Source organism: Peromyscus leucopus, chromosome 8b (genome assembly GCF_004664715.2).
Source record: "Peromyscus leucopus breed LL Stock chromosome 8b, UCI_PerLeu_2.1, whole genome shotgun sequence".
Lineage (NCBI taxonomy): Eukaryota > Metazoa > Chordata > Mammalia > Rodentia > Cricetidae > Peromyscus > Peromyscus leucopus.
Genome location: NC_051086.1, coordinates 96573695 through 96587824, shown reverse-complemented (window position 1 = coordinate 96587824; position 14130 = coordinate 96573695). Strand labels below are relative to the sequence as shown.

Below are 14130 nucleotides of genomic sequence, written 5' to 3'. Positions count from 1 at the left end.
CCGCCCCGCCCGCCAATAAACAAAGCAACCCCCCCCCCAAATGGCACCTGTCAGTATGCTAACTTGAAAGGGACAAAGCACCTTTACCCAGGCTATTTCAGACACTGGGACCCTTCCACACTCTGCCCACTTCCTCATCACCGGGGCATCACTGACCAGAGTATCACCTCTACCATTCCACCCAAGCCTCTTCCAGCCCCCACAGTAGAAAGACAGGCACAGGCATGTGGTTTAGAGAAACGTTGTTTAATGGTAAAGCTTAGCACACTCCAGCACCAGGACCGGCATGGAGTCGAAGCAGCAGGGACGGCTGGGTGACCCCATGGAGCCTCACATGGCGAAGAGGATGAGGAAGGCGACCATCAAACAGAAGAGCCCCATGGCCTCAGACAGGGCAAAGCCCAGAATGGCATAGGAGAAGAGCTGTTGCTTGAGAGACGGGTTCCTGCCAGGGAGAGGGAAGGGTGAGGGTACAAGAGAGGGGAGGGCGCCACTGTTCCAAGAGGGCCTCGCCCACACCCACCCTGGGGACGTGGATAGGAGAGGAGACCAAGAACTGGGCAAGTTTACGTGGGGCAGGTGGGACACATACTTCAATTCTGACTTAGGACATTGGAGAAATAGGTGGTAAATAACATTGAAGGCTCCCTATCTGCTAAGATTCCGACTATGGGCAGCCCCAAACTTACCTGGCATAGCCAATAATCAAGCTACCAAACACTGTTCCAATGCCAGCCCCTGATCCAGCCACTCCAACTGTGGCAGCCCCAGCGCCAATGAACTTGGCAGCTGTGTCAATATCCCGGGCAACAACACTGGTCTGGAATTCCCGTCTGGCCACCTGGAGAGGGGAGCTGCTGCAGGAAGGCTGGAAGAGAGGGAAGGAGGCAGGAGGGAGCAAGGAGGCAGGAGGCATCTGTCAGGTGGCTGGCTTCACTCTCACCCCACCCACCAGAGCTAAGAAACAGCTGGTGGCAGCCTGACCAGGGCAGAATACCCTGCTTGCAAGGCGAATGCCAGTTATCCCTAGGACACTTTCAGGAGGGGCTAGTCACACCTAGGACTGTTATTTGAGACTTGGAATCACAAGAGCTTCATAGATTCCTTAATTCTCCTAAGAGCAATTCAGTTGACCCGAGGGACCACTGCTTAGGGAGATCCTGAGCGGCCTTACTTCCTTACCTGTTTAGATGGGGCCTCTGGTCTACTCAAGAGGGAAGCAGACACAGGCCTGATTAGACCCCTGGTACAGGAGCGGATCTGTAAAACCAGAAAGACGTATCAGGCAAAAACAAACACATAAAAACCTAACCTAACTGACAAGAGTCTGTCAAAACCAGTCCAATGAGTTTCAAGGTCAACTAATTTATTCTTACTTCTCTTGGGTAGGTCTGCACCAGACACAGTTGTCCTGAAAGTCTGTAGTGGCCACAATGGCAGCCAGCACCATTTGACATCATGTGCCAGGCTGGAGAGCACTCACAAGGCTCTGGGCTCAATCCTCAGAACCAAACCCAAACCAAACCAGGCACCAAAGTTCATTTCCAAGGGCACAGCCCTAATCAGTGTCCCAGAGTAGAGTAAGACCCAAACATCCAATCAGCTATAGGAAGTGAACGGAGATAACAAAAGGCACCATAGGGAGAAATCAAATGCAACATACCCTTCATGCAGTGGGCCAGAAAGCCTGGTTAGGCTCTGGGAACAGCCATCTTAGGAGAGTCCCCAGTGAAATGGATTTCTCGACACATTATGCAGTGCAATGACTCTCAGACTTGGCAGAACATTGGAATCACCTGGGGAGTTCTAAAAAATTGCTTGGGGTTCCACCTCCATCCTCACAGTCTGATGCAATTGGTTTAAGGTGCAGTCTGGGCATTGGGAGTGTTAAGCCTTCCAACATGCAGGCAAGGTTTAGAAAAACTGTTTTCCGGTCGTCTGGCTACATCCCAGCCAGGACTGAAACAAAAGATCAGTTCTAGCCTCTCTGAGGGCACTCAAAAGGCCACGACAGCTGGTTTACAGGCCTGAATAAGCATAGGTTGCCTGCACTACATCCTAGAGCTTCCCCCAAAGAGCCATCACCATAATGGGGCGCCAGCTCCTCTTAGTTCATTCATTAAACAAGATCGCTCCCATACCATACGGCACTATAGGGTAACCCAGAGCCACAGCTTACCAGAACTGGAGAAACGAGCAGTGCCTTGGTGGTCTGCATTTTTCAATCTGCAAGGAGAGAGGGGGGGGGGAAAAAAAACACCATAATTCCTATGAAAGCCTGGTTGTCTGCTTCTAGTGGCGACCTTCTGTCGTCCCCATCCACCTCCGCTCGCTCTCCCAGACCCCTCTTTTCCTGTGCCCCAGCTAAGGAGGGCATTAGAGGTCAGAAGGACAGCGCCGATCCCGGGGTCAACCACTTTCTGCGCAGCGGTCTGCAAAAGGACAGCAACTGAGATCGGAAGTAAAAGGAGGCGGCTCAGGCCCCAAGAGGGAAATGTTGCGAAAAGGAACAGTCTCCCGGGAAGGCTGGAGGCAGAAACTGGCAGACGTCGCGCAGGATCCTGCCCACGTTACATAGCTGTCCCCTACTCTCCCCAGCGGCCGTTTATCGCTCATTACCGTTGGTAATTAACATTAATTGATAAAGCTTAAAGACTCCCATAGTCCTTCCCCACCCCTGGAGGCAAATGCTGCTCCACATGGCCCGGTCCACAGCTTTACGGAGCCCTGGCTCCCGGCCCCAAGTCACCTGCACTCCCGCTCCCCTGCAGCCCCTGCTCGGCCCACGGCACTCTCCCTGCTCAAGGTGACTGACTCACCTCCCCGCTTTAGCCCTTGGTCACAGCGCCCCGCTCCCCCACCCACGTGTCCCGGAGTCCCTCCACTCCCATTGGCCGTTCCCTTCCCGCGCTCCAATTGGCTAACGTCATCAAGTCCTTCTTTCTTATTGGCCCTTTTCAGCGTCTTCCTCTCCCTCCACAGGAGCTTCGTGGCAATCCCCGCCTCCTTGCGGATAAAGGCGGGTTCTTTTTCCCAGATCGGGGTGGGGATTGGTCGAACCCCGAAATGCTCGACCATAGAGTCGACGAGACTCGGAGGTTCTACAACCTTCAACATAAAATGGCGACCAAGGTGCAAGCGGAAGAAAAAGGCGTGGGAGCGCTCGGCCACTTGACGCGGACGGACACGTGACGTCGGCTCCGTGCCCTCATTCGGCGGCTCGGACCCAGGAGCGCGTTGCATGTAGGGGTTTGTAGTCCTGTCCCAGGGCCCAACGACCACCGAGATCCCGCGAGACGTTGCTTCCCGGCAGGGAGAGCCGACGCCTTTGCAGTAAAGTCCACCATAGTGATTTGTGAAAATCCCAGCTTCCGCCTGAGAATTAAGGCAGTTTGGAGAACTTCCAAGTAGTGAGCGTGGCCTTGTGGGCCTCTGTTAGTGGTCAACAGGCATGGATTTACAAACTGGATTTTTAACCCCCCAAACACAGTTAAAGCCAGGCTTGGTGTTTCACACCTGTAGTCTTAGCACTTGGCAGGTGGAGACAGGGAGGTCAGGAGTTCAAGGCCAGACTGAGCTTCATGAGCTTAGGTTAAAAAAAAAAAAAAAAACCAAGGTCAGGGCAGAAAATTATATTGCAGGCGGATTCTAAAAGAAAACAATACTCGGTAGAATGAAGCCTGTAAAGAAGTTGGGTGGTGCATGCTTGTAAGCCCAGAAGACGGCATCAAGACCACGCCGTGGTGCACAAGCTCCAGGACAGTTTGGATTAAGTAGCAAAACCCTGCTAACAAAACCACACTTACGTGCTTCAAGCCCAAAGAGTCCCCACACAGCTGGTATGAATTAGAAAACCTTCCTGGAAAGCAGTTTGGCAATATTTTTATTTGAAATGCTATGAATGAGCCATCCTCTTTGACCTGGTAATCCTTGAGTAATTGAGAACCTTTAAATGCTCCATCCTCTTTGACCCAGTAATAGTGTTTCTAGGGACCTGTACTAAATAAATAATGTTAGGCAGAGGTTCTGATGAAAAAAGATTGCATCACAGAGTTTTTGCTTCTGCTTTTTTGAGACAGGGGCCCTCTATGTAGCCCTGGCCGTCCTGGAGCTTGATATGTAGACAAGACTAGGCTTGAACTCACAGAGATTCTCCTAGTCTCTGCTTCCCGATTACTGGAATTAAAGGCGCTATCCACCATGTACTGCACAGAATTTACTGAATATGAAAAGTAAATGCTGGGCTGGAGAGGTGGCTTGGTGGTTAAGAGCACTGGCTGCTCTTCAAGAGGTCCCGAGTTCAATTCCCAGGACCTACATGGTGGCTCACAGCCATCTATAATAGGATCTGATGTCCTCATCTGGCATGCAGACATATGTGCAGGCAGATATGGGGTTGGGGATTTAGCTCAGTGGTAGAGCGCTTGCCTAGCTAGCGCAAGACCCTGGGTTTGGTCCTCAGCTCTGGGGGAAAAAAGCATTTAAAAAAAAGAAAAGTAGCGGGTCGGTGGTAGCACACGCCTTTAATTCCAGCACTTGGGAGGCAGAGGCAGGAGGATCTCTGTGAGTTCAAGACCAGCCTGATCTACAGAGCTAGTTCCAAGACAACCAGGACTACACAGAGAAACCCTGTCTCGAAAAACCAAAAGAATAAACAATTAAATAAAACAAAATAAGCAGGAGCTGGAGAGATGGCTCAGCGGTTAAGAACATGTGCTGTTCTTCCAGAGGACAGGAGTCTGGTTCAGGGACACACATCCACATGTAGATGCACTAACATATATGTAATTAAAATGATAAAAGAAATCTTTGAAAGTAAATAGGAATATACATGAAATCAAATCATGATCCCCCCCCCTTTTTTTTTAGACAGGCTCCCATGTAGCCTAGCGTGGCTTTCAATTCTATACACAGTTCTGGTTGGACTTGAACTCTTAATTCTCCTACCTCCAACTTCCAAGTGTTGTAATTACAGAGATGCACCATCACACCCAATTTAAGAATATTTTCTTGCCAGGTGGTGGTGGCACACACCTTTTATCTGGGCACTCAGGAGGCAGTGGCAGGCTCTATGAGTTTGAGGACAGCCTAGTCTACAGAGTGAGTTCCAGGACAGCCAGGGCTACACAGAGAAACCCTGTCTTGAAAAACCAAACCAAAACAACAACAACAACAACAACAACAAAAACGAAAGAAAAAAAAAAGAATATTCTTTTCTTCCTTCATTCTTTTTTTATTTTTTTTATTTCAGAGACAAGGTGTTGGTATGTGACCCTGACTGGCTAAGAACTTGCTATGCAGGTCAAGCTGGTGTTGAAGCTGGAGTAGCTCCTACTGCCTCTGCCTTCCCAGGGCTGGGATTACAAGTGTGATTCTACTGAGAAAAATTTCAGGCCTAGCGAGATTACATGATAAATAAATGTAATAAAAATTCAAAACAATTATTTTTGATACAGGGTCTTCCTTTTCTCTCTCTCTCTCTCTCTCTCTCTCTCTCTCTCTCTCTCTCTCTCTTTTTGTTTTTGTTTTTGTTTTTTCGAGACAGGGTTTCTCTGTGTTGTTTTGGTGCCTGTCCTGGATCTTGCTCTGTAGACCAGGCTGGCCTCAAACTCACAGAGATCTGCCTGGCTCTGCCTCCGAGGTGTGCGCCACCACCGCCCGGCTAGGGTCTTTCTTTGTAGCTCTGGCTAGCCTGGAAATTTACACATCGTCTAGGCTGGCCCTGGACTTACAGAGATCTACCTGCCTTTGCCTCTGAAGAACTGGCATGAAATGTATGGTCACCACGTGTGGCTGAAATTAAATTTAAAAGAAAAAGGAAAAGAAAAAAAATGAGCCCACAAGGTTGGCTCAGCAGTTAAGAGCACTGGCTGCTCTTCTAGAAAGAAGACCCAGATTTTGTTCCCAATACCCACATGAGGACCCACAATTGTCTGTAACTCCAGTCTGGGGAGGTGACACTGTGCTCTGACCTTCAGGGTACTGGCATGCATGTGGTGCGCATGCATTCATGAACTGAAACACACATAAAATATAAGCAGTTTTAAACTAGTGAGTAGTGAAGTAAATAAAAAATAAATAAATATATTTTTAAAAAGCAGAGAAGGTTCATAATGTAAAAATATGAAAACCATAAAATGATAAACTGGGATGTTGGTGCCAGCCTGCAGTCCAAACATTTGGGGAGGCAGAGATGGTCATTGCAGCTGGAGGCCAGTCTGGTCTACATAGTAAGTTCGAGACCGGCCAGGACTATGTAATGAAGTTCTGTTCAGAAAAACACCAAGCAAACAACAAAAACCCAGAGAGATGGCAGGGGCTGGGGAGGGCGTTCAGTCAGGAGACAGCTTGCTTTGCATGCATGAGGACCTGAACTGGATTTTCAGAACCCATGGCTGGTAATCCAGTGCTGGGGATTGTCTGAGGGGGCGGGTTGGGTCTCGGGAGTTCTCTGGCTGGGCAGACCAGTCTGCCTGGGAAGTTCCAGGCCTTATCTTTAAAAAAAAAAAAAAGAGAGAGAGAGAAAGTACCTGAGAAAGGATAGATTGTTCTCTGGCCTACACAGACAGACACACGCGGGACACACACACACACACACACACACACACACACACACACAGGCACGCAAACACACAAAAGTAAAAATAAATACGGTTAAAAGATCAGAGGAGAGTATGATTAGTGTTTTTGCCTTCGTGTATGTCTGTGTGAAGGTGTCGGATCCCCTGGAAATGAAGTCACAGACAGTTGTGAGTTGTCACATCAGTACTGGGAATGGAACCTGGTCTCTGGAAGAGCAGTCAGCGCTCTTAACTGCTGAGCCATCTCTCCAGCTCTGCAAGTAGTTTTTTTAAATCAACATGACACAAGCTGGTGTCAGTTGTGAAGAGGAAACCTCAGCTGAAGAATTGCCTCCATCAGATTGGCCTGTGGGCAAGCCTATGGGGACATCTTGATTAATGGCTGATTGATGTGGGAGGCCCAGATTATTGTGGACAGTGGCATCCCTGAGCAGGTGGTCATGGAATAGGTAAGACATGAGCAAATAAGTTTGGGTGTGTGTGTGTGTCTTAGCATTTTTATTGCTGTGAATAGAATGTCTCACATGGTGTCATGTGACACACCATGACCACAGCAACTCTTTTTTTTAAGGTTTATTTATTTATTATGTATACAGAAGAGGGCACCAGATCTCATTACAGATGGCTGTGAGCCACCATGTGGGTGCTGGGAATTGAACTCAGGACCTCTGGAAGAACAGTCGGTGCTCCTAACCTCTGAGCCATCTCTCCAGCCCCACAGCAACTCTTATAAAGGAAAACATTTAATTGAGGGGGCTTGCTTTCAGTGTCAGAGGTTCAGTCTGTTATCATCATGGCAGGGAGCGTGGCAGCATGCAGGCAGACATGGTGCTGGAGGAGTAGCTGAGAGTCCTACATCTTTTTTTTTTTTTTTGTAGCCTAGGCTGGCCTCAAACTCACAGAGATCCGCCTGGCTCTGCCTCCCAAGTGCCACCGCCACTCAGAGTCCTACATCTTGCAGGCAATAGGAAATCAACTGAAACACTGGACAGTGTCCTGAGCATAGGAAACCTCAAAGCCCACCCCCACAGTGGCACACTTCCTCCAACAAGACCACACCTCCTAACAGTGCCACTCCCTGTAAGATTATAGGGGCCAATTCCAGTCAAACTACCCCAGGGGGGGGTAAAGCAGGAAGCAGTGTCCCTACGTGGCCTCTGCTTCAACCCCTGCCTCAAGCTTCCTGTCCTGGCTTCCCTTCATGATGGGCTGTGGACTGTAAGATGAACTTACCTCTTTCCTTCCCAAGTTACTTTTGGTTATGTTGTTTATCACAGGTATAGGAAACAAATTAGATAGTTTTTTCTTTTTTTTTTTTTATTATGTATACAGTGTTCTGCCTGCATGTTGTCTGCGCACCAGAAGAGGGCACCAGATCTCATTACAGATGGTTGTGAGCCACCATGTGGTTGCTGGGAATTGAACTCAGGACCTCTGGAAGAGCAGCCAGTGCTCTGAACCTCTGAGCCATCTCTCCAGCCCCCAACAGTGATTTAAAAAACATTTAAAAAGCAATATTTATTTTTTAAAAACTATTTTTAAATATTTACTTATATGCTGGTAGTGGTGGCACATACCTTTAAGCCAGCATTTGGGAGGCAGAGGCAGGCAAATCTCTGAGTTCAAGGCCAGCCTGGATACACAGAGAAACCTTGTCTTGAAAAACCAAAAAACATCGGGCAGTGGTAGCGCATGTCTTTAATCCCAGCATTTATGAAGCAGAGCTAGGCAGATCTCTGTGAGTTCGAGGCCAGCCTGGGCTACAGAGCGAGATCCAGGACAGGCACCAAAATACACAGAGAAACCTTGTCTAGGAAAAAACAAAACAGAAAAAAAAACAAAAACCAACCAAACAAAAATAATAAAATAAAAAAAGATGAAGGTGAAGGATTCCCTGGAATTGGAGTTAGGGATGGTTGTATGCCACCATGTGGGTGCTGGGAATTGAACCTGATTCTGTGTAAGAGCAGCCAGTGTTCTTAACCATTGAGTCATCTCTCCAGCCAATGTATTATTTATTTTTATCTTATGTGTATGGGTTTGTGCTGGTAGACAGTTAACAACTGTCTGTGATCCAATTCTAGAGGTGCTGGGATTGGAACCTAGGACCTCTGGGAGAGCAGCTGGTGCTGTTAATTGCTGAATCATCTTTTTTTTTTTTTTTTTTCAGAGCTGAGGACTGACTGAACCCAGGACCCTGCGCTTGCTAATCCCCAACCCCGCTGAATCATTTTTCCAGACCTCAAATGCTATTTGTTTTTAAATTTATTTATTTAATGTCCACTGGTGTTTTGCCTGTATGTATTCTGTGTGAGGATGTCAGATCCCCTGGAACTGGAGTTTCAGACATTTGTGAGCTTCCATGTAGGTGCTGGGAATTGAACCTGGCTCCTCTGGAAGCCAGTGCTCTTAGCCATTGAGCCATCTCTCCAGCCCCTGTTTGTTTTTGAGACAGGTTCTGGCTGGCCTTCAACTGCCAGAGATCTGCCTACCTCTACCTCCTCAGTGCTGGGATTAAAGGTGTGCGCCACCACTGCCCAGCTATATTTCTAATAGAAATATTTAAAGTGAGGCTGGTGTGCTGACTCACACCTGCAATCCTAGTACTCAGGAAGTTGAGGCAGGAAGATCGACATGAATTTTAGGCTAGCCTGGGCTGCAGAACAGGACTCTGTCTGAAACAAAACAAAACACAGCAAAATGACTGAAAACTCAGAACTCTGGCCTCTTATAAAAACATTCTCGATGGCAGCTCACAACTGTCTGTAACTCCAGTCCCAGGGGGTCTGATGCCCTCTTCTTACCAAGCACTCATGAAGCTTTGAGCTTGGTTTCCAGAATGGCATAAACGCTGTGATGGCACACACCTGTGACCCAGCACTTGTGAAGTGGAGGCAGGGGGATCAGAAGTTAAGGCTCCTTGACTGTATTGTGAGTTCAAGGCTAGCTTGAGCTACATGACTATGTGCCTCAAGAATGAGGAAAAGGTGAGGATAGAGAATGTTAGATGGAGAAGATCAGTTTTACATTTGCAAAGCAGTCTGAGTTACATGATGAAATTCTGTACTGTCATGTCCCATCCCTGCCTTGCCCTGGAGGAGAATCTTCCCTTTGTCCAGCTTATCCATCAATACAAGCAAGTCAGCCACTGTTATGGAATATTAATTTAGGATGTGTTACGTTAGTGTATGCTGTGGAATATTTGCTTAATGACACAAAGATATGTTGCATTCTTTCATGATGCATTTGTCTTTCTCTGTGAAGCTGTGTTACTTTGCCTGCCTAAAACACCTGATTGGTCTAATGAAGAGCTGAATGGCCAATAACAAGGCAGGAGAAAGGATAGGCGGAGCTGGCATGCAGAGAGAATAAGGAGGAGGAGAAATCTAGGGAAGAAAGGAAGGGAGGATTGAAAAAAGGAAGAGGAGCGAGAATAGGAGTAGGGAGAGGAGGATGCTGGGGGCCAGCCACCCAGCCACCCAGCCAGACACGGAGTAAGAAGGAAAGAAGAGATATACAGAAATAGAGAAAGATAAAAGCCCAAAGGCAAAAGGTAGATGGGATAATTTAAGAAAAGCTAGCTAGAAGCAAGCCAAGCTAAGGCTGGGCATTCATAAGAAAGAAGGTTTTTGTGTATTTATTTGGGAGCTGAGTGGCAGGTTCCCCAAAGAGTAAAGAGTTAAAAAACACAACACAAAACCCAACAACAAACCATTTAATAGCTTAGCCTGTCATTACCAGGTCCACAGTTATCAGAGTCGCTGAATACTAGATTTCTGGCATCTCTTGGGCTCTGTTCACTATAGACAGGGTGCAACGGAGAACTTAGGCTTTAACCTTTTTTATTTTCGGGCTGGCCTTGGCTTTGAACTCACAGAAATCCACCTGCCTCTGCCTCTTGAGTGCTATGGTTGCATGCGGAGGTCGGAGTTGATTCTCCTCACATTGTAGGCCAGGCTGGTCTTGAGTTCCCAGGGATGGAACTCAAAGGGTCAGGCTTGGCAACTGGTATTTTTATCCGCCAGGCCATCTCACTGGCCCTCTGTGTATTATTATCTTAGTCTGTTCAGGCTGCTCTAAGAAATGAATCCTCACAACTCTAGAAGCTGGGAAGTCCACCGTCAAGGTGCCCACAGGTTCAGCAATCCTCCTCTGCTTTCCAGATGACCCCTCCTTGCCTGTCTTGGCCTATTGTGTTCTATTGCTGTGAAGAGATTCCCCGACCAAGGCAATTTTATCAAAGAAAGCATTTAATTGGGGGCTTGCTTAAAGTTTCAGAGGGTCAGCCTGTGACTGTCGTGGAGGAGAGCATGGTAGTAGGCAGGTGTGGTTCTGGAGCAATAGCTGAGAATTTACATCTGACCCAGAAATCCAGAAGCATCAGGCAGAGACAAAAAAAAGAAAGAAAAATCACTGGGCCTGGCATGGGCTTTTGAAACTTCAAAGCCTGCCCCTAGTGACACCCAAATGTTGTTGTGGGATAATCTTTTTGTATGCTGTAAGATATGCCTCTGTCTAAGGCACCTTCTGAATGGTTTAATAAAGTGCTGACTGGCCAATAACTAGGTGGGAGAGGATAGGCGGGACTTCAAGGGAGAGAGGGGAACTCTGGGAAGAAGAGAGCGGAGAGACTCCAGCGAGATGTGGAGCAAGTGGGACATACAGAATGGGAGAGAGGTAAAAGCCATGTGGCAGAATGGAGATTAATAGAAACAGTTTAATTTAAGCTATAAAAGCTGGTTGGGGACAAGCCTAAGCTAAAGGCCAAGCTCCCATAATTAATAATAAGTCTCTGTGTCATTATTTGGGGGCAGCTGACAAGAAAGCCCAGCTACAAAAGGTGAAAGGCCACACTGCCGAATCCTTCAAATAGTTCTGTCAACTAGGGACCAAGCATTCAAATACGAGCCTGTGGGGCCGGTCTCATTCCGACCACCACATAGCTGAGCCCTCACATGGTGGATGGGGCGAGGCAGCCTCTCAACCTCTGTTTCTTCTTCTTCTTCTTTTTTTTTTTTTTGTATTTAAGATGATGTTATTTAATCATTTTCTTCTTCCTTCCTTCCTGTATTTGTTTGTTTGTTTGTTTTGTTTTTCAAGACAGGGTTTCTCTGTGTAGTTTTGGTGCCTGTCCTGGATCTCGCTCTGTAGACCAGGCTGGCTTCAAACTCACAGAGATCTGCCTGCTTTTGCCTCCTGAGTGCTGGGATTAAAGGTGCGTGCCACCGCCGCCCGGCTCCTTCCTGTATTTTTTTGAGACAGGGGCCTTACTGTGTACCCAAGGTTGGCTGGCCTTGGGCTAGGGGAGGTCTTCTTGCCTTGGCATTATGGCTGTGTGCGATCGTGTCCCTAGGCTTACATGGATTCCCATGCTGCTCTTGTTTTGTTGTGTGCAGCCTCCCCTTTCAGCTTAGGAATCATTCATTCTTTGGTGAGGATCATGTCCACGTGTGGCGGGTGTGGGGGGTGTGGGGGTGTGGGTGCTCACGTGTGGGTCAGCCTCACCCTGTGCTCTGTAAGGGTGGAACACGCTTTGGGCTCTTTGTTTACCTGTAGGTGTTTAAGTTCAGCAGTATTTTCTGCATTGGAAAGGCTCTGAGGCAGCGTCTCACTTCATATCTGGCTGGTCTGGGAGTTACTCTGTAACCCAGGCCAGTCTTGAACTCATAGCAATTCCCCTGCCTCATCCTCCCAAATTCTGGGGTTACAGTTGTGCATCACTACCCTCAGGTAACTCATTCAATCCAATCAGGGCTCATATTTTGGACTATGTTGAGTCTTCTCAGTTTCCTGAAGCTTGTTTCACGGACTAATGTGCCTCAGTATTGATTCCTGTGTCACTGAGAATCTAAGCTTTCCTGTTGTCTGCTGGATTGCTCTCTAAGTGTACTTTGTTGCACTAATCCTAAATGGTCTTATAATAAAAACCCAGAGCCAGATATTGGGGTCAATGCTGAAAGATCAGAGAAAAGAAGCCACAGCCACTTCTCACCTGGCCAACTCCTCAGCCTAAAAGAGAACATCCTGTCTCTATGAATCCTCAGACTGAATGCTCCTGAGTCCTCAGCCTAATTAGACCCTAAAGGGGCCTAATTCCTGTCTCCTCCCACTTTATATTCCTTTCTCTGCCCAGCCATATCACTTCTTGTCTCAGCCTTCATAAGTGCTGGGATTAAAGGAATGTGACTTCCCAAGTGCTGGGATTAAAGGTGTGTGATCCCAAGTGCTGGGATTAAAGGTGTGTGCTACCACTGCCCTGCTGTTTCTCTTTTAGATTGGATGAATCCATGTAGCCCAGCATGGATTCACAGCCATCCAGAGGGATCTCTGCCTCTGCTTCCTGAGTGCTAGGATTAAAGGTGTGTGCCGCCACTGCCTGACCTCTGTGGCTAAGTCTGTGGCTGGCTCTGATCTTCAGGCAAGCTTTAGTTCTTAGATTACAAATGTATCATCACATAACTAGTTACTTTTCTCACCGCCTGGCACAAAATGCCCAACACAAGCAACACAAGGATGAGTTTCTTCCGGCTGAGTTTTTGGTGCTGCCATAGGCGCTGGAGGTGGCTGGTCGCGTGGTATCCTGGCAAGCAGCAGGGAGCCAGAATTCTGACTCTCCCTTCCTCCTTTTTTTTCAGTCCAGGGCCCCCACCCAGTGAATGGATGCTGACATTTAAGATGGGTCTTCCCACCTAGAAACCCAATCTGGAAACTCCCTCACAAGCATGCCCAAGGGTATGTCTCCTAGAAGATTCTTGATTCTCTCAAGTTAACAGTCAATGTTAACATTAATCAAGTATCTATTGAGTTGTTGTTGTTTTGTTTTTTGCTTGTTGTTGGAGATAGGGTCTCACTGGGTAGCTCTGGCTGTCCTAAAACTTGATATATAGATCAGACTTGCCTCTGCTGCTGCAAGCCCCAAAAATATATGAAGTGAGATTTTAGCTGATTATGATAAACTAATACCTGGGAGAAACCAAGGGCCTTCCAGAGGTCAAGCTGAGGCTCAAGGAGTCTTCATGATATTGGCTTTTGATTATCAGCCGTTTCCTACTATGAATTTATTGTGTGCTATTGTAGCTTTTCCATCATTCTTTGGGCACCATTTCCCCTCTACTAAAGGAACATTTAGATAACCTTCTGAACAGTAACACAGCCAGGATCCCTAATTTCAGGCCTTTCTGTAATTATTGTCATTAGCTGAATCCAGCCAGGACCATCCCCGGATGGATGAAAGTATGTTATCAGAGATACCTTTGTACTCTCTAAGAACAGACTTAAGCCTCTAGACTATCTGTTTGAGAAGGCCCGGAGGATGTGCTGATGAAGCTTAACTTTGTCCTTTCCAAAGTCTTACCTTTAGTTTTAGATTCACCCTTAACAATTAACTCAGAACTAAGGGTTCCAGCTTACAGGTACATCTAGCTGTGACGAAACTTGACTGGCTAAGTTGCCTAGCAACCAAACACACTTGCCAGAAACAGTGGGAGCAGAGATAGCTTGGAGAGATAAGGGTCAAAAGGATAAAAGGGCCGTTTTATTTTCAGAGGAG

At 47.4% G+C, this 14130-nt stretch overlaps 1 protein-coding gene across 2 annotated transcripts; it reads right to left on the bottom strand.

Annotated features, from left to right (window-relative positions):
* Window positions 1-225: 225 nt before the first annotated feature.
* On the bottom strand, window positions 226-2874 carry Atp5mc1 (ATP synthase membrane subunit c locus 1). Of its 2 annotated transcripts, none has more exons than XM_028869018.2 (5): window positions 2820-2874; window positions 2180-2226; window positions 1183-1260; window positions 690-868; window positions 226-445 (listed from the first exon to the last, which is right to left on the bottom strand). In XM_028869018.2, exons 2-5 carry the CDS (start codon window positions 2216-2218, stop codon window positions 331-333), a joined length of 411 nt encoding a protein of 136 aa, XP_028724851.1. In that variant the 5' UTR covers window positions 2219-2226; window positions 2820-2874; the 3' UTR covers window positions 226-330. The 2 variants fall into 2 exon arrangements, with proteins under 2 accessions (XP_028724851.1, XP_028724850.1); XM_028869017.1 differs by having other exon boundaries at window positions 2750-2866.
* Window positions 2875-14130: the final 11256 nt, after the last annotated feature.

What these genes read in the sequence shown, in the direction of transcription:
- Atp5mc1 (XM_028869018.2), bottom strand. Translation starts at nt 2,218, where the DNA reads ATGCAGACCACCAAGGCACTGCTCGTTTCTCCAGTTCTG. An exon ending in CAGAGGCCCCATCTAAACAG is followed by an intron (nt 869 to 1,182) that starts GTAAGGAAGTAA and finishes CCTCTCTTCCAG; the next exon opens with CCTTCCTGCAGCAGCTCCCC. An exon ending in TTGATTATTGGCTATGCCAG is followed by an intron (nt 446 to 689) that starts GTAAGTTTGGGG and finishes TCTCCCTGGCAG; the next exon opens with GAACCCGTCTCTCAAGCAAC.